We start from the raw sequence: 20160 nt of genomic DNA on the forward strand, positions 1-20160 counted from the left end.
GCAAAACTAGATCCTTATTGGGATTAAAATAATGAATATACTTTCCTAGGTTAGGTTAGGTAAGATTCGTCAGGAAACAGGATAAGTGTTTCCTGACGCGGGTCTTAGTCTTATGATGACCCGCCACTGGAGCTTTTGGTCATCTGATCAAGGCCTTCCACTGGCTTACCCCTCCACCCCTTTGAAAAATATTGTTATGATTATAACTATTAGCTATGTTCTCCTTTTTACGTATTATAATGTGAAAGAAAAATGCATGAACATCTTTCGTGAGTCTGAGTTAACGCTTAACAGCTATCATTTATTTTCCTTTTGTATTTTTGGTCATTGTGAAATTTTCGTATTGTTAGTCAAGCAAGTCGTTCACCCTATTAAAGCTAATGTTCCTTTTTTTTTCTTGAGTCAGAGTGTTCGCGGCGGGTGTGGGAGATGACACAAGCCGGGGCGTCGTCAGTCACCCTGCACTGTCAGGAGAATGGTAACTATGAAGCACTGCAGTGTGAGGACGGCTGGTGCTACTGTGTCATCCCTGACACCGGCGTACCCTACGGTGCCTTCCTTCCAGAGAACGCCATGGAGCTCCTTCCCTGCTGTGAGTTGTCAGACTTTTCTACTCTGTTTGCCAGCTATAATGTCATTCTTCATCATACCTTATGTTTCGAGCTTATTAAAGTGTCTTTTATATATCGAACTCATTAAAGCTTCTCTCTTATGCTTCGGGCTCACCTTCTTCGAGCTCACCTTGACAGGTCCTCTGCTACAACTTCAAAGTTCTAAAGAAAGTCTTCCCTCCCACTTGCCAGCATATCTACAAGGACCTCATTTCAAGATGCCTTGATGCTGGTGGACGGCTCTTGATCTAAGGAACTGAGTAGTCCTTCCTTGACTCGGATCAACACATTTCCCTCCTTATATTGCCGGTGGCCCCCAGCACGTTTCTTTCCTTATAATACTGATAATCCCAAGACGCTTCCCTCTCTTTTATGTTAGTTTACCCAATACGTTTCATTCCTTAAAAAGCTGCCTCCAACACTCCCCCAACAGGCGGCCCTAACACGCTTCCCTCCTCATAATACTGGTAGCCTTAAAATGTTTTTCTCATCATAATACTCATAGCCACAGCACGTTTCCTTCCTAACATGACAGGAACCTAACACGTTTTCCTCTTTATAATGTTGATGGCCCCAGCACGTCTCCGTTACACTGCTGGTGGTCGTACACATCTAACCACATCAGCCACTAGTCAGCTACCTGCTGAATGTTGCTGTACAGCAACATTCAGCAGGTGAATTCGAAGACCTAGAGAATGTACAGAGAACCTTCACTTCACATATAAGTTTAGTTAAGCATCTTAATTGAAAGGAACGTTTGAAGTCCCTTGACCGGGAAAGCAGGAAAGAAAGATACATCATAATCTACACCTGGAAAATCCTGAGGGAGTGGTCCCAAATTTGCACACAGATATCACTCTCTACGAAAGCAAAAGACTCGGCACACGGTGTAACATACCCCCAGTGAAAAGTAGGGGGACCATTAGTACACTAATAGACAACACAGTAAGTGTCCGGGGCCCAAGACTGTTCAACAGCCTCCCATCATACGTAAGGGAAATTACCACTAGACCCCTGGCTGCCTTCAAGCGGGAACTGGACAGATACCTTCCTGCTCACACTCTTACACTCACTCTCATTCTCAACCTTCTTACAGACAACGGTACGATGACGGGGGTAATGTACCTGCGAAGGTGTGAAAGTGAGCACCACGCTCATGCACGCATAGTGGATCGCATGCACGATAAGGGAGTGCTGCAGGGGCCATCCTCGGTCCTCAGCTGTGACCCTGACGGCTCATACAGTGCCTACCAGTACGACCTTGACGGACTGTGAGTTACCAATACACAAAACTATTTTTCCTCAGACCCAGCACTGGATATTATCTAATTCAACCGGAGGCGCTAAACTCTTAGGCAATGACTCACGAAATCATAATAACACGAATGCAGATAAATTAGGGAAGGGTTGGGGGGGGGGGTTGAACCCATGGCAGGTGAGTCTTAAAACTCACAGGCCAGTGCGTTAACCTCTGGGCCAGCTGGCTCTACAAGATTCATTTAACTAGTTGGGTGAATCTTTAATATTAGAACAATTGGTCGAGTGGTTAACGCACTGGCCTGTGAGTTGTAAGACTCACCTGCCATGGGTGAACCTCCCCACCCGTTCCCTGATTTTTCTTAGGTTACTCAGGACCTAGTGGGCCAAAACTAGAGATAATCAGGACCGAACCCAGGAAGAGGAGAACACCTCAAATTACCTGAATATAAACTTAGTGTAGAACTATATATTAACGTTTGTTACAATAATACTGCAATGTATATTGAGATATACACCTGTCAGGGTGATGTACATCTCTCAGGGTATATACACTGAGTGATATACATCTTTCAGGGTATATACACTGAGTGATATATATCTCTCAGCGTATATACACTGAAGCATACACCACCACCACTCAGGGTATATATACTGACACATACACCTGTCAGGTATATACACTGAGTGATAATCTCTCAGGGCATATACACTGAATGATATATACATCTCTCAGGGTATATACACTGAAGTATACACCACCACTCAAGGTATATATACTGAGATATACACCTCTCAGATTATATACATTTGAGGAATACATCTTTTAGGTATGTGCACTGAAACACACATCTCTTAGGGTGTACGTATACACTGAGACGTATCTCTTAGGGTATATACACTGAAATATATACCACTCAGGGTATATAGAGAAACATGCAAGACACGTGAGCAAACACTAGGACATATTTATTAGAAAACGATTCGGTCCTGGGACCTTGATTACTTCTAACACACAGAGGTTAAAAAGCCCCACACCTCTAACTTCCACAGCGGGCGTCTACACCATCCCTTCTGAATATTGTCCTTAGAAATATGTAGAGGAAAAAGGCAGAAATCTTTTAGTCCGCCTGAGTGAACATCGTAACGCCAGAAACAAAGAGGACTTAATTAAGGTAGGCCTGTGTCCTCAACAGAGACTCCACGGGACATTTGATGAATTGGGATGAGGCACAGCTCGTCCTCGCAGAACAAGATCTTAAATGCCGACGATGTGTGGAAACCTCGCTAATCACCGTCACCGACACTATAGAACACTGGAAACTACAAAATTTCAAAATTTCAAAAACATGATAGTCAGCCAGACAAAGCACCACCTACCTAAGAACACGAAAGTCACAAGATCCTGTTGTCTACCTGTCCTCATCCCAATATGGTAATCTTCAGTTCACCATGTGTCACACCTCACTCTCCGCCTATATATACTGTCTTTTTAACCTCTGTATGTTAGGGCGCCTCCTGGCCTGGGCAGAGTCCTACCTCAGGGACAGGCAGGCCTGTGTCTGCTTCCGGGGACACTACTCTTCCCTTAAAACTAAGGAGGTATGCTCAGTCTCACCCTGTTCAATATCTTTATGTAGGAACTTGTGACCCTTTCTTTCATAGTGGTATGCAGCTCCTCAGCTCTGCTGATGATCTTGCGCTCGTAGTGAATGGGAAAGACAGTTTGGAGCAACAAGCCAAGAGACCTTTGGCCCTAATAATTCAGTCTTGTAAAGAACAAGGCCTCAAGATCTCCGCAATGATGTCCAAGGGAACAGATCCTGTGAATAAATTACGTATTCAGGATATAGAACTTGAGTGGACAGGCCCCTTCCTATACTTGGGAGTCTACACTGATAAAAAGCTGACCTTTCAGAAATAGGCTGAGTATGTCAGATCTCGTGCTCTACTCAGACTCAATGCCATGGAAGCCATGACGAGGCACAATGCAGGGCCGAGCAAAGTACTGCGCTTGTACTATGTACAAGCTGTGCGTTCGTTCATTAACTACGATGCACCGGCGTTGGCTCGTCTCTCCGCAGAGCAGGCAAAGGGTGGAGGTCGTACAGAACCAGGCGATAAGAACGATGCTTTGGGCCCCCATTTGGACCAACATAATATGTCTCAAAAAATTCGAGGCCCGGCTTCCTCCCCGGCTGACAGAGTCAACCACGATTTTGCACCGGCTGCAGTACACCCCACTGAGAAGACGGATACTGGCATCCATGGCCACTGTCTCCTGGAGTGCCACGTCACTGAGACACTCCGCAGGCAACTAGCACTAACGTCCCCTCCTGAGGAGGACCCAAAGAGGACTACGGCTACCCTAGTGTACCGTGGAGTCAACGCTCTGGAGAAGCTGTTGCCCGTGATAACGGGCAACACTTGTCCTCGCTAGCGTGTCCACAATTAAGTGTGTATGCTGTGCGTATGAAAGTTTGCATGAATATACATATGTATGCGTATAATGTGCCCGGCATGGACATGTATATGAATCAATGTTCCTGCCAAGAACCCAAAGATTACGGGCAGGTTTCTCGCTTATGAGACGCACATCTTGCAACATTGTATAATCCATTCTCCTTCGGGAGCCAGAGACGGGTCATCGCAAGATTAGGACATGTGCCAGGACACAGGTCTTGGCGAACATTATACATACATACATACTTTGTATGTTAGGCAGTGATCAAGGTCCCAGGACCAAAACGTTTTCTAATAAATATATCCTAGTGTTTGCTCACGTGTCTTTCTAAACCACCCTCGGAAGTGTGGCTGTTGCGAGACGTAAACTTGGTAAGTTATCAGAGATAACCAAGGTTCTTTGTGGCAGGTATCGGTGCTATGACAAATACAACAACGTGATCGAGCAACCAGCAGGAGGCGGGTGTAGTAAGTATACTTAGTCTGTGTACCGTTTTTGTTTTGTACCTTTCTCGTGTACCGTAGTTGTAGGGGATACAGCTTGACACATGGTTATGCTGATATTTGCATGTCGTATCACACACACACACACACACACACACACACACACACACACACACACACACACACACACACACACACACACACACGACATGACTGAAGGGATAGACTCAGAAGTGTCCCTATTTCCAGACGATGTGAAGTAAATGAGAATTCAGTCGGATGATCAAACAGGACTACAAAGGGATTTGGACAGAATGCAAGCCTGGTCCAGCAACTGGCTCCTAGAGTTTAACCCCAAGTGCAAAGCCATGAAGATTGGGGAAGGGCAAAGAAGACCAGACAGAATACAAGCTAGGGGGGACAAAGACTGCAAACCTCATTTAAGAAAAAAGATCTTCTTGGGGTAAGTAAAATACCAAGCATATCTCCTGAGGCGCAGTTCAACTAAATAACTGCTGCAGCATATGGGCGCCTGACCAACTTAAGAATAGCTTTCCGACACCTCAGTAAGGAATCGTTAAACTAGATATCTCGAAGGTGGTGGACCCAGATAATATCTCCCTCGGGATCCTGAGAGAGGGAGCAGATGTACTGCATGTGCCACTTAACAATCTTCAATAAATCTAATGAAACAGGGCAACTGCCTGAGGTATGGAAGACAGCAAATGTAATCCCGATTTATAAGAAAGAAAACAGACAGGCTGCACTAAATTACGGACCAGTGTTGCTGACATGTATAGCATGTAAAGTTATGGACGAAGATTATCAGAAGAGTGGCAGAGCACCTAGAAAGGAACGAGCTCATACATGACAACCAGCACGGCTTCAGGGAAGGGAAATCCTGCGTCACAAACCTACTGGAGTTCTACGACAAGGTAACAGAAGTAAAATAGGAGAGAGGGATGGGTAGACTGCATCTTGAACTGCAAGAAGGCTTTCGACACAGTACCACACAAGAGACTGGTTGAAAAGTTAGAGGAGCAGGCAGGAATAGAAGGGAAATTACTGCCATAGATCAGGGAATACCTGACAGGAAGGAAACAACGTGTGTTGGTACGAGATGAGGTGTCAAAGTGGGTGCATATGTTGAGTAGGGTTCCACAAGGGTCAATCTTAGGTCCTGTGCCGTTTCTTGTATATGTGAATGACATGACGGAAGATAAGGACAGAGGTAACCCTGTTCGCAGACGATGTGAAGCTAATGAGAATACAAGCGGACGAGGATCATGTAAGCCTACAATGGATCTGGACAGGCTGTAAGCCTGATCCGACAAATTTCTCATATATTCCTAAATACTGCCTTTATATAGGTCTAGTTGCAGTTGTAGTGGTATAATATATAACTCATTTAGCCACAACTTCATAAAGGTATCGTACAGTTACATGTACACAAGGTTAAGTGGCTGCAGTCAGTGATTGCAACATCATCGATAAAATATATAACCATTAGTAATAAGTAAATAAGTAAGTTTATTCAGGTATAGGTATACATAAATAGTTACATAAATTATCATACACAGCAGTACATGGGTACATTACCTATAACCCAAAAAAAAGTCTGAGTGACTAATTTCTATTTAGGTTCTAAACCCATTCGGATACAGCTGTATAAAGGTACACATGGTTGATTGCAACATGATGATTGCAACTAGCTTAGTGGAATACAGTGTTAGGCGGTTAGTGGAGATATAGGTGTTAAAGGATATCTGGGAAATTCATGAATTATCTAATTATTATGTCTTAAATAATAATCGGAATACTATGGAAGATTTATAAATAATACAGGTATAATAATTAATAATCAATACTGCTGGCTTAGCGCTTCTTTTTGATTATAATAATAATAATCAATACTGAGGATATTGGTAGGCAGTATGTAGGAATATATGATGAGACTTTTCTGAATATTTCCTGGAACATTCTAGAAACTCCCGTGACGGTATTTTAGGCTGGCAAATTAGCTCATTCGGTTCTTTCATTAATTAGAAGGTTTACACATTATAGCATCATGCTGTATGTGTATTATCCACTACTGCAACGTAATTTCTTATGTCACATGACTTATTGGCAGCGATTAGAAGAAGCTTAGGGCTGACTATTACATCTGTTTTTAGTTTCCCGCTTTCTGTAAATTTGGAGGCCCTCGTCTACCCTACCCAATATGTGGAGGGGCGTTAAACAAACGGACTAGTGTTTCTCATACTCTGATAGAAGCTGTGGTTGTCACCCACGCCACCCTACTCTGAGAAAACTTCCTCTCATTTCTCTTGTTGCTACTCTAGCAACATTACATAGCTCCTATTGATGCACCGAGAAATGTAAAAGTACTTGAACTTAAGATTTCCACCCCCCCCCCCAGAGAATATCTGACAGGGAGGAAACAACGAGTCATGGTACGCGACGAGGTGTCAGAGTGGGCGCCTGTGACAAGCGGGGTTCCACAGGGGTCAGTCCTAGGACCTGTGCTGTTCTTGGTATACGTGAACGACATAACGGAAGGGATAGACTCAGAAGTGTCCTTGTTTGCAGACGATGTGAAGTTAATGAGAAGAATCGAATCGGACGAGGATCAGGCAGGACTACAAAGAGATCTGGACAGGCTACAAGCCTGGTCCAGCAACTGGCTCCTTGAATTTAACCCTGCCAAATGCAAAGTCATGAAGATTGGGGAAGGGCAAAGAAGACCGCAGACACAATATAGTTTAGATGGCCAAAGACTGCAAACCTCACTCAAGGAAAAAGATCTGGGGGTGAGTATAACACCGAGCATATCTCCTGAGGCGCACATCAATCAGATAACTGCTGCAGCATACGGGCGCCTGGCAAACCTACGGATAGCGTTCCGATACCTCAGTAAGGATTCGTTTAAGACTCTGTACACCATCTACGTCAGGCCCATACTGGAGTATGCAGCACCAGTTTGGAATCCACACCTAGTCAAGCACGTCAAGAAATTAGAGAAAGTGCAAAGGTTTGCAACAAGACTAGTCCCAGAGCTACGGGGATTGTCCTATGAAGAAAGGTTGAGGGAAATCGGCCTGACGACACTGGAGGCCAGGAGGGTCAGGGGAGACATGATAACGACATATAAAATACTGCGCGGAATAGACGAGGTGGACAAAGACGGGATGTTCCAGAGATGGGACACAGACACAAGAGGTCACAATTGGAAGTTGAAGACTCAGATGAATCAAAGGGATGTTAGGAAGTATTTCTTCAGTCATAGAGTAGTCAGGCCATGGAATAGCCTAGAAAGTGATGTGGTGGAGGCAGGAACCATACATAGTTTTAAGGCGAGGTATGATAGAGCTCATGGGGCAGGGAGAGAGAGGACCTAGTAGCAATCAGCGAAGAGGCGGGGCCAGGAGCTGTGACTCGACCCCTGCAACCACAAATAGGTGAGTACACATACACACACACACACACACACACACACACACACACAAAGAGATTGGGGAAGGGCAAAGAAGACCGCAGACGGAGTACAGTCTAGGGGGCCAGAGACTACAAACCTCACTCAAGGAAAAAGATCTTGGGGTGAGTATAACTCCAGGCACATCTGAAGCGCACATCAACCAAATAACTGCTGCAGCATATGGGCGCCTAGCAAACCTCAGAACAGCATTCCGACATCTTAATAAGGAATCGTTCAGGACCCTGTACTCCGTGTACGTTAGGCCCATATTGGAGTATGCGGCACCAGTTTGGAACCCACACCTAGCCAAGCACGTAAAGAAACTAGAGAAAGTGCAAAGGTTTGCAACAAGACTAGTCCCAGAGCTAAGAGGTATGTCTTACGAGGAGAGGTTAAGGGAAATCAACCTGACGACACTGGAAGACAGGAGAGATAGGGGGGACATGATAACGACATACAAAATACTGAGAGGAATTGACAAGGTGGACAAAGACAGGATGTTCCAGAGATTGGACACAGTAACAAGGGGACACAGTTGGAAGTTGAAGACACAGATGAATCACAGGGATGTTAGGAAGTATTTCTTCAGCCACAGAGTAGTCAGTAAGTGGAATAGTTTGGGAAGCGATGTAGTGGAGGCAGGATCCATACATAGCTTTAAGCAGAGGTATGATAAAGCTCACGGTTCAGGGAGAGTGACCTAGTAGCGATCAGTGAAGAGGCGGGGCCAGGAGCTCGGACTCGACCCCCGCAACCTCAACTAGGTGAGGTGAGTACACACACACACACACACACACACACATATATATATATATAAATATAATTAGTGATGTGAAAATTTGTCTGGACTGCCTCCAAGTGAGTCGCCTACCCTGGCAAACTCTGTTGACACCGAGCTCTGAGGTCGGTACCTCAGCCTCACAAGTGGCTTATAGGACAGATTTTCACAAATGATTGATGTTGCAAGAAACTCGTCTGCATGCACGTATAAAGGACTAACTTACTTGGTGTTGCAGCATATATCCTGATCTTCAACTTCCCTAAGCTTAGCCTTAGCCCCTCTGGACTTTCCCTCAGAAACCACATGCAACCGGGAGCCTTAATTCCTGAAATATTCAATCGTTATAGTGACCTGCCTGCACCTCAGAAATTCCTATATCCAAGAGGGTGTGTATCCCCTAGTACAACTATGCAGACACGGACACTAGCTTCTAGGTAGACAAGAGACACTGATACATACTGGGCATGCACTGCCAGCTGCATACAGGCCCACAGTTCAACTCACTCACAATTTTTCCCCAGACACTGGCCAGAAATCCTAAGAGAAAGTGGAGGTTTTGTCTTACTGTATGGGTCTGACGGAGGAGGTCATCTACGGTACATTGAGGTGCCTCTACCAGATTTCCCCAGATCTCAAATGTGAAGACACGTGGGGGGCGCTGTCTGCTGATCATGGCACGTCTTGTCCAGTTGGTGTCTGTCTACAGAAGGACGCTATTGTGTCTTTGAGACCCGTGCCTCATAGTTCAAACTAGGGCTGCCAGTTCTCCCTAGCTAACTTATCCTAGTGTTTGCCTACATTATCGGCATATTACTACCTATGTTAAGGTCTTAGGTCTACATTATCATTATCTACAGCTGCCTCAATAATCCTAATATTAGTGTACTAACAGTAAACTACCTACTTCTTCCCTGAAGGGTAAATCTATAAATCAGTAAGTGCCTACCATCCATGCCAACTTGGGAGAGAACGCTTTTGTTTGGGTGGGTTTAAGGGCCACCCAGCTCAGCCGTTCCATTACGGCCTTGCTGGGATCCCTTGGTACGCCGTATCTGTCCTGTGGAACTTTAGGGACCAAATAAATTTCCACATCCTCCCGCCGGCGAAGGTAGGTACTAAATCTAAATCAAGTTCACCTTCCGCGAGCCCCCCCGGCGGACCCTGGACACGAGTACCGTCTGGCCACTCTCGTCGAGCAGACTCCGGTCTAACTTCAGCCGTCCAGTTTCCCCTGCATGGACCTCTGAGGGTTTAAACTTGTTGGTTCCGGTGGTTTTAGCACCCTTTCCTTTAACTTTAACATCTTTTGTATATCTAGCCTTGACTGAGTGGCTCCGTACTTTCCCACCCAGTGGCCCACATGCCTTGGTAACCTTTCCTCCCACTGTTACGAGGTTCCCTATATTTAATGGCAATCTATCTCCCTCTTTACGTACCCTGTAAAAGTATTTTCCCAAGGTGGCCGAGTGTTCGTCACTCCCTACCTGGTTCAGCTTCCCTGGCGGTTCATCGTGTACACTGGTATTCATTATCACTACTCCCCCAGCTATCATGGGGACAGCTTCTCCTCTATCTGGCGTGGCAGGGAATTCAGGTGGAATCCTGCCGCCTATGATGTATCCTACTGGGGATCTGTATGAACCAATTCCTTCCCTAAACACCCGTTGTGTAGACATGAAGTCATCTATATGATTGGCTCCCACCAGGATACCTACATTTCTGACCGTGTCAGTGGTAATTCCCTGGTCTGCCAGCTTCACGTCAAGGTCTTTCAATCGCTTAGCTGCTGCAGCAAGACCTCTCACTGTAATTGCCCTGGGTAATGTCTCTACCACCAAGGCTGTAATGTCTCTGCGATGTTCACCTAATTTGACTGCGACATCCACCACATCATAAGATTTGGGTGGGGCCTGACTTATAGCCCCACCCAACGTCATACTAACTTTCCTTGTGGCCTTCAACTTTAATTTAGCCACCAACTTCTTTGTTATCAAGGATACTTGTTCTCCTGGGTCAAAGAATAATCGGGTTGTTTCGGACCTGTGCCCATTCACAACCTTTGCCATGACTGTAGGTAGGGCAGCACCTCCGTGATTCTCACTCGGATTAGAGACTTCACTCCCACTAATCACGCTGGCTACCATTTCAGGCTCAGACTCACTTTCTATCTCTACCTGAGAGATATCCCTACTAGCCTGGGGTTCCCTTAAATTATTGGGACATAGTGCAGTATGGTGCTTACCTTCGCAACAGACTCGACACTCACTGAGCTGGGTGCCACAGTCTCTCGCAAAGTGTTCCCCACAACACTTGAAGCAGAGTCTCAACTCCCTTAGGCTCTGTTGCCTACTGCTCAGTGTTATATACTCCGAGCAACTCGTGCTAGCATGTGCGCCTTCACAGAGCATATTCTGGCATGAGTGCCTCTGAGGTTCTGATTAGAGGTTCTTACCTTAGACACTTCTTTACCATAGTACACTCCAACATTAGTCGTATGAGCTTTAGATTGATCTCTAGAGATCTTTGAGTAACTTTTTGGGTTTTTATGTGGCGATGGTGGTGACTCTTCTCTCACACCTATACTCAAATGAGAAACGAGATCTCCCAACCCCTCAACAATTTGTTGTATCGTGAACCTGTTCGTCCGGTATTTTAAGTGTAACTCATGCACTGTAGTGCCAGCCAGTTTCCTCTGAATCACCTGACTGATGAACCATTCCGACTTACCCCAATCATGTAAATCTTTAAGACTATTCGTCAAACTCATAACTTCGATTCGGAACTTCTCTAGGCTCTGACGGTCATGGCGACAAGCCTCTAGATTCAACAACCGATAAAGTATAGCTACCTTTATCTCGTCAGTGTTGCCAAACGTGTCCTTTAATTGGTCTTTGGCATGTTGGTAATTGGTGTCGGTGGTTTGGTAATGCCGGACCAAGTCCAAGCTGTGAACGTAAATATTGTAATTTGACGGCATCTGACAAATCGTCTCTGTCATCTATCTGGGCTTTAAACTGATCCCAGAAAGCAATGTACTCTGTTAAGGTTCCGTCGAACGTTGGTAAATTCAACTGGAGCAATCTGGGCAACACATTAACAGGCGTGCTGTTGTTCATGTTCCTTGAAACATTTGCTGCCCCTGCTGTACCGGCCTTCAAAGTCTTTATTAACTGCCTGCAGAGTCTCATCTCTGCTTTACACTCTGCCCTTCGTTCGTCATAGTCCGTCCGTGCTACTTCGACTGTATATTCAGACACCTGTAGTATAGGCCTCTGTCTCATAAAGAATAAATGATCTCTCAAAGGCCTCCAGCCTTTGCTCCAAAGGTTTCAGGCAACTCTCTAGTTCCTCCCAGTCTACGTCCTGATCTTGCCTGACCATACGACACTCCTCACATGCTTAGCTCAGGCGTACCTTAGTCCCATAGACCGCTTTAATTGACTTAGAGCTGGGACAGCTGGTACTACATCTTCACCAACCATAGTTGCGGTTTAGTTAAGATCACGGTACTAATTTGTACTTTAATTAGCCCACCCCACAGCACGAACGATATTAGGCAAGAATGAACGAGTCTCAAGGCTTCTCAACAAGCTTGACAACTCCCTTTATTATACTGACTCTACTCTGAATCAAAAATGTACACTGTTAGCTCTCAAATCCCAATCGAAATGTGTATCGATGTGAAAGCTTAACCTAGCAATTTCCTGTACAATGTCAGCAAATAATTACAGGACTTAACCTAGTCTCAGGTACAATTCACAAATCCCACATTAAAATGAATCAAAGACAATGAAAATCACACAATAAAAATGCAGTATACAAATTAAAAAAATCACTTAATTCGCACAAGTAAATTCAACAATTCAACTTGTGAAACAGTAAATGAATAATGTATGTAAATAGCTTGGCCTAACTGCCCAGTTTATCTAGCGTGGATGGTTGGATAAGGTAAATCCTAACCTAACTAGTGTGCTAAACTTAAACGTGGCTTTTAGAACTCCCTGTAAATAATAACTAGGTTAAATCTGTCCTAGCTACTATAACTGTTGTAAATATTGTACAAGCCTAGCCTAACTGTGGCTACCTTGCAAATCCACTGTAAGTAATTAACACAAGTCTCCTACTCTGGATTACTTGTAATCACTGTAAATAATTAAATTCACGAGCTTCTCTAGCCTACCTGGCCTGCCTGTAAATTACTGTAAATAACAACTTCTGTGTATAGTCAGCTTGGCCTAGCCTCTATGTAACTCTGGGCCTAGGTGTGCTAACTTAACCTAACTCTGTTAAACTGGTTCCTAACTGTGGCCTAGCTATGTTAATTTTAACCTAGTTATTCCACATCACGGTTTTCGAAGGACCACTTTGTGAAAATTTGTCTGGACTGCCTCCAAGTGAGTCGCCTACCCTGGCAAACTCTGTTGACACCGAGCTCTGAGGTCGGTACCTAAGCCTCACAAGTGGCTTATAGGACAGATTTTCACAAATGATTGATGTTGCAAGAAACTCGTCTGCATGCAGGTATAAAGGACTAACTTACTTGGTGTTGCAGCATATATCCTGATCTTCAACTTCCCTAAGCTTAGCCTTAGCCCCTCTGGACTTTCCCTCAGAAACCACGTGCAACCGGGAGCCTTAATTCCTGCAATATTCAATCGTTATTAGTGACCTGCCTGCACCTCAGAAATTCCTATATCCAAGGGGGTGTGTATCCCCTAGTACAACTATGCAGACACGGACACTAGCTTCTAGGTAGACAAGAGACACTGGTACGTACTGGGCATGCACTGCCAGCTGCATACAGGCCCACAGTTCAACTCACTCACAATTTTTCCCCAGACACTGGCCAGAAATCCTAAGAGAAAGTGGAGGTTTTGTCTTACTGTATGGGTCTGACGGAGGAGGTCATCTATGGTACATCGAGGTGCCTCTACCAGATTTCCCCAGGTCTCAAATGTGAAGACACATGGGGGGCGCCGTCTGCTGATCATGGCACGTCTTGTCCAGTTGGTGTCTGCCTACAGAAGGACACTATTGTGTCTTTGAGACCCATGCCTCGTAGTTCAAACTAGGGCTGCCAGTTCTCCCTAGCTAACTTATCCTAGTGTTTGCCTACATTATCGGCCTATTACTACCTATGTTAAGGTCTTAGGTCTACATTATTATTATCTACAGTTGCCTCAATAATCCTAATATTAGTGTACTAACATTAAACTACCTACTTCTTCCCTGAAGGGTAAATCTATAAATCAATAAGTGCCTACCATCCACGCCAACTCGGGAGAGAACGCTTTTGTTTGGGTGGGTTTAAGGGCCACCCAGCTCAGCCGTTCCATTACGGCCTTGCTGGGATCCCTTGGTACGCCGTATCTGTCCTGTGGAACTTTAGGAACCAAATAAATTTCTACAAGTGACAAACACGTAACAATATATACTAGACATGTACATGTATCTCATGTGCACCTCATGTAATGTACATGCCATCTTTCTATCAACAACGTAGCTCTTAAATCTTTTGTACCATATTATGTAATAATACGTATATACAAATATATCTTCAATCTTCCCAATGTTCCGTTGTCTTCTGGAGCAGACTGCGCTAGAGACCAGAAGCTGTACCAGGAGAGCCATGTTATAACTACCCTCACCTGCGAGACCCTTGATGAAGCACTCGCTGGTGTTTACCTGCCCATCCAGAGTAGAGGAGACACTGTGTTTTGTGTGGACCAGGACGGTGTCAGAGCTGGACCAATAGTGAGTGTGTTTCATATTGTCTGGACCAGGACGGTGTCAGAGCTGGACCCATAGCGAGTGTATTTCATATGTATTATCTGGACCAGGACCGTGTCTGAGCTGGACCCATAGCGAATTTCACTGTAAACCATACCCCCGGCCGGGATTGAACCCGCGGTCATAGAGTCTCAGAACTCCAGCCCGTCGCGTTAGCCACTAGACCAGCTAGCCACAATAAGATTCATCCAACTAGGTATATTTCTACACCATAGGAAAGTTAGCACAGGCACCTCTGTGACCACAAATGCAAGTTTTTACAGACGAATCTCCAGCTAGCGTGGCCGTGACGAACTCTAGCTCAAGTCCCTTCACTGCCGTCAACATGACTTAAGAAATCGTAATGACACGATTGCAAATAAACCATACCCCCGGCCGGGATTGAACCCGCGGTCATAGAGTCTCAAAACTCCAGCCCGTCGCGTTAGCCTAGTTGGATGAATCTTATTGTGGCTAGCTGGTCTAGTGGCTAACGCAACGGGCTGGAGTTTTGAGACTCTATGACCGCGGGTTCAATCCCGGCCGGGGGTATGGTTTATTTGCAATCGTGTCATTACGATTTCTTAAGTCATGTTGACGGCAGTGAAGGGACTTGAGCTAGAGTTCGTCACGGCCACGCTAGCTGGAGATTCGTCTGTAAAAACTTGCATTTGTGGTCACAGAGGTGTCTGTGCTAACTTTCCTATGGTGTAGAAATATACCTAGTTGGATGAATCTTATTGTGGCTAGCTGGTCTAGTGGCTAACGCGACGGGCTGGAGTTTTGAGACTCTATGACCGCGGGTTCAATCCCGGCCGGGGGTATGGTTTATTTGCAATCGTGTCATTACGATTTCTTAAGTCAATTTCACTGTACAATGTTTGAGTGATACAGTGTGTAAAGGATACAATGTATTAGAGATGCAATGTATGAGAAGTACGGTGTATGCTGGTAGTGGGGGATACAATGTGACAGATGCAGTGTTGGGATATGTAATGGGTGGGTTGTGTAAGGAATGGGGTTTACAATGAAGAATTACAGTTAGAGACTAGCACAAGGAGCAGGTACCACACGAAGACGTGAAGCCCAGAAGCTGAATCTCAAATTCCAACAAATTCAACGCATGTATCCTGTAGCTCGATCGCTATCGCACTCAGCTCATACACTGTGGTCCGGGGGTCGATCCCCCGGTACGGCTGAAAACATTAGGACGTGTTTTCTTAAGATACCTGCTGTCTATGTTCACCCATCAGTTAAATAGGTACCTGGGTGTTAATCGACTGGTGTGGGTCGCATCCTGGAACAAAATTGGCCTAATTTGCCCGAAATACTCCGCATAACAAGGAGCTTTCTATACAGTAGTATGTTAATGATAGTCACTTAGGCCTGTATACCTTGTACATGTATTTGTAGAAATAAAGATTATTATTATTAGAATATACAGCACCAGCGTGGAGCCCCTCTTTGATCAAGCACTTTAAAAAATTTGAAAATGTCTAATGGTGTACAACCAGACTACTCCCAGAGCTGGGAAGTGTGTACTTTGAGAATAGAGGAAAGAAACCGGACTTGAATTTAGTAAAGGAAAAGGCTATGCGAGACATAATTACATCATACAGGATTCTTGGGTACTGATAGGGCTGATAGGGAGAGATTAATGGAAATATAAGAACCAGACGCAAGGGAACATTGATAAGATATGATTTTGGTGGGATTGAGGGTGAGCCACCCAGGATTACTTAATAAAGTCAGTGCGTCATAGAGGACTGTCTGTTTTAATTACATTGTGGTCCTCTAATCTTGTCCCCCAGGATGCAACCCACATTAGTCGACTAACACCCAGGTACTTACTAATAGGTGAACAAGGGTAACAGTTGTAAGGAAACATGTCCAATGTATTACCAGTGTCGAGGATAGATCCCTATCCCTCAGTGTGAGCTGAGCACGTTACCAACCAAGCCACGAGCATTCGTGATAGAAGCTTAAAAACACATTTGCATCAGTCTCATTACAGCAGGGAAGTGTTATCAATTAGAATGGGATGTGATGCAGTTTTAAAAGAAGGTGTGATAGAGCTCAAGTAGCCAGAAACCTATAATGCCGATAGACAAAGTTAAAGAAGCGGGGCCAAAAGCTGAGGATCAACCAGTAGACACAATTCGGTCCCTCAGTGATCAGTACTCGAACTACTTTATATATAAACGACCTGCTAGACGAGCTTGAATCCTCTGTATTGCTGCTTGCCTTTGATTTCAAACTAATGAAAAAAAAAACAGTAGACAGGTGACAAAGTACAAGAGTGGTCAACGTAAGGTCACGCAAATCAGGGAAGGTGGAAAAGCAAAGTACAATATAGGTGGGCATAAATTACAAGTATCGCTCTAGAAGATCTCCAAGCGAATATCACAAAGACCATGTCCCGTATGGTGTCCCGTAGCTCGATCGCTAGCGCACTCGCCTCACACACTGAGGTCTGGAGTTCGAATCTCCAGTACGGCTGGAAAATATTAGGACGTGTTTTCATAAGACACCTGCTGTCCCTGTTCACCCATCAGTATTAGATGGGTACCTGGGTGTTAGTCGACTGGTGTGGGTCGCATCCTGGGACAAAACTGACCTACTTTGCTCGAATTGTTCTGCACAACAAGCGGCTTTCTATATAGTAGTGTATGTCATTGATGTCAGCTAGGCTTGTATACCTTGTACATGTACTTGTAAAAATAAGGATATCATTATTATTATATTACCGGAGATACACATACACATAGCCTTGTTAGTACATACGAGAGTAATAAACCTGAGAGCTGGCTTCAAGCACATAAATTATTTAGGGCACATCAGGACTATCATAGAGCTTCAGCATGATGCCAACAGCTAATAAAGCATATATAGAAGCTCGAGAAAATTTAGTGGGTAACCAAAGTAATCGTAGAGCTGAAAGCCCTAATTCACCACGAGGCTTGTCATGGACCGAACCACGGGGGCGTTGACCCCTAGAACACCCTCTTAGTATATTCCATGTATACGAGGAGACTACATGATTAAGACGTGCAAAATGCTTTCAGGATTTTGAAAGGCGGATAAGGGTAGATTATTCGAAACACGATAAGGAGCTAGAGAAACATAGGTGGACGCTAAAAAATACAGATGAATCAGAGATGTTAGGAAATGCTTCTTTAGCAATAGGGTGGCAAGAAAGTGGAATGAAGTGGATGAGGATGTAATGAAGGCGAACTCACTAATCAGCAATTCTGGTATATAGTAGCTTAAGAGGTGGGGCCAGGAACCGGGACTCATCCCCACAAACACAATTCACTCTGTACACTTTGTACTCAGACACACACACGTAACTGACTCCATAACCACTCTCCTTCTCCAGGTCTATGCCCCATACAGAGGCTACCTTCACTGCGATAAAGGGACCGATTGCCAGAACGGCAATTACACAGCCTGTGAACAAGTTTGTGATCCATGTCCCACCTCCGCGTACCCAGCCTACACAGTGAACCAGTAGTCTACCCGCCCGCAGAATGCCATTACATAAAAATCGCCGACACAAGATGGGATTGTCTGCATGTACGTTGGTATAAAGCACTAGGAACATGTCTTAAGGATGGGATCGATACTGCCCTATAAGCCTCAAGACTGGAACTGCATCAAAATCAAACGTCAGGACCAGACATGGTTTTGATGGTTACAGCTTACTATGCAATTGTCTCTCTCTCCAGCCAACCCAACCTCCAGAGCATAATTTTTTTTTTTAATTGTGACTTAAGACATCTGATAAGCGACGGTGATGCTAAAATGTGAGCGTTAGTGTTGTGTTATATTCACTTCCTTATTCTTGACAATAGTTAATCTTGTGGTGTTTACTCAATAGACTGATGATAAATTAGACACATGTGCAACTCTTCGCTTGCCTAATTCTTGGGCACGACCTACTTTCACACTGAACAAATGTGACACCACCTATGACTGCTGCACCTCTCCTGCCATACGGTTTATAAGCTGCTTCTCCGCTCACATGCCGTATTCTACTCAAGATTGATGGACTGAACACATCGACTCAAGGTTGAGGGACTGATTACCTCATTCTCCTCCTGTTCTTCAAGTTTCTCCTACGTATGGACTGATGAAGCCACTGTGTGGCGAAACGTTTCCTCAATAAAGATACCCAAGAGTTGCACATGTGTCTAATTTATCAACATGTCGGTTCTCTGAACCATTCATCTACAAACTCAATGGACTCCCCAAAAAAGACAGTAACTTATGCGTATGTGAGTGAAACATAGAAACAGTACTAAGACATGTATTAAGGAGACGTTTCGCTCGCCAGATCGATGTTTTCCTTAAATGTTATAGAATACCAACAAGTTAATGAATAAGATACATGTGCAACAGTTGGGTATCTTTATTATTGAAAAGTTTCGCCTACACAGTAGGCTTCTTCGGTCAAATACAGACGTAGCAGGTGTAGCAGCGAAGTTAAGATGATGAAATCAGTCCATAAGCCTTAGAGAAATAGTATTTGGGGTAGTCAGTCCCTCAGCCTGGAGGAGAGTTCAGCTCCATGGTCTGGAATGATACCAATATATCGATATATCAACGATATATCGTATGGAACGATATATCGTTCAAGATCATGGCGTTGAACTCTTCTCCAGGCTGAGGGACTGACCAACCCAAACACTGTTTCTCCAAGACTGATTACATCATCTTCATTTCACTACTACACCTGCTGCCTCTGTATCTGACTGAGGAAGCCTACTGTCTAGGCGAAATGTTTCATCAATAAAGATACCCAACTGTTACACTTGTGTCTTACTCATCAACTTGTGGGAATTTTATAATATCTTCAGCACAGCTGTGAAATACAAAAGCAAAATACTGTATATAATAAGTATATATAATTATCGCACATCACAAGACTAAGGAAAAGTAGAGACATGTAGTATAATGCGAATCTTTATTGACAACGTTTCGCTCACACGGAGGGTTTTATCAGGTAAGAAACAGATCAGTTTGTGACTTGATAAAGCTATGTGGGCGAAATGTTGTGAATAAAGAGTCGTATTACACGGTATTTGTGTCTACTTTTCCACTGACTATTTTATACAATTTATCTCTGTCATAAGACTAAATTGAAAAAATCAATTTAAAAAAAAAGAAACACTATTATAATGATAAGCGTAAATCTGGTGACTTGAAATATTATGATGTACTATTTATCCTGAGTTAAATAAAAAAATTTTTGTAAATAAGCCTATTTTGAAGTGTTTATAGTCTATCCTGGAGATCTCTTATGTTTCGTATGAGGAACTAACAACAGAATATTCCACTCCTTCTTTTCATTTAATGTC

The 20160-nt window shown here is 44.2% G+C and overlaps 1 protein-coding gene across 3 annotated transcripts in view; it reads left to right on the forward strand.

Annotated features, from left to right (window-relative positions):
• LOC128703585 (uncharacterized) overlaps positions 1–19611 on the forward strand; it is a 37128-nt gene extending 17517 nt beyond the window's left edge. For 2 of the 3 annotated variants that reach the window (XM_070101295.1, XM_070101296.1), the window contains exons 7-11: positions 407–592; positions 1708–1882; positions 4741–4799; positions 14622–14785; positions 18180–19611. In XM_070101295.1, coding sequence (XP_069957396.1) covers positions 407–592; positions 1708–1882; positions 4741–4799; positions 14622–14785; positions 18180–18314 — 719 coding nt within the window. In that variant the 3' untranslated portion in view covers positions 18315–19611. The remainder of the gene's footprint in view (positions 1–406; positions 593–1707; positions 1883–4740; positions 4800–14621; positions 14786–18179) is intronic. The other variant, XM_070101297.1, reaches the window with a different exon arrangement.
• The last annotated feature ends 549 nt before the right edge of the window (positions 19612–20160 follow it).

The sequence above is a fragment of the Cherax quadricarinatus genome, chromosome 76 (assembly GCF_038502225.1).
Source record: "Cherax quadricarinatus isolate ZL_2023a chromosome 76, ASM3850222v1, whole genome shotgun sequence".
Lineage (NCBI taxonomy): Eukaryota > Metazoa > Arthropoda > Malacostraca > Decapoda > Parastacidae > Cherax > Cherax quadricarinatus.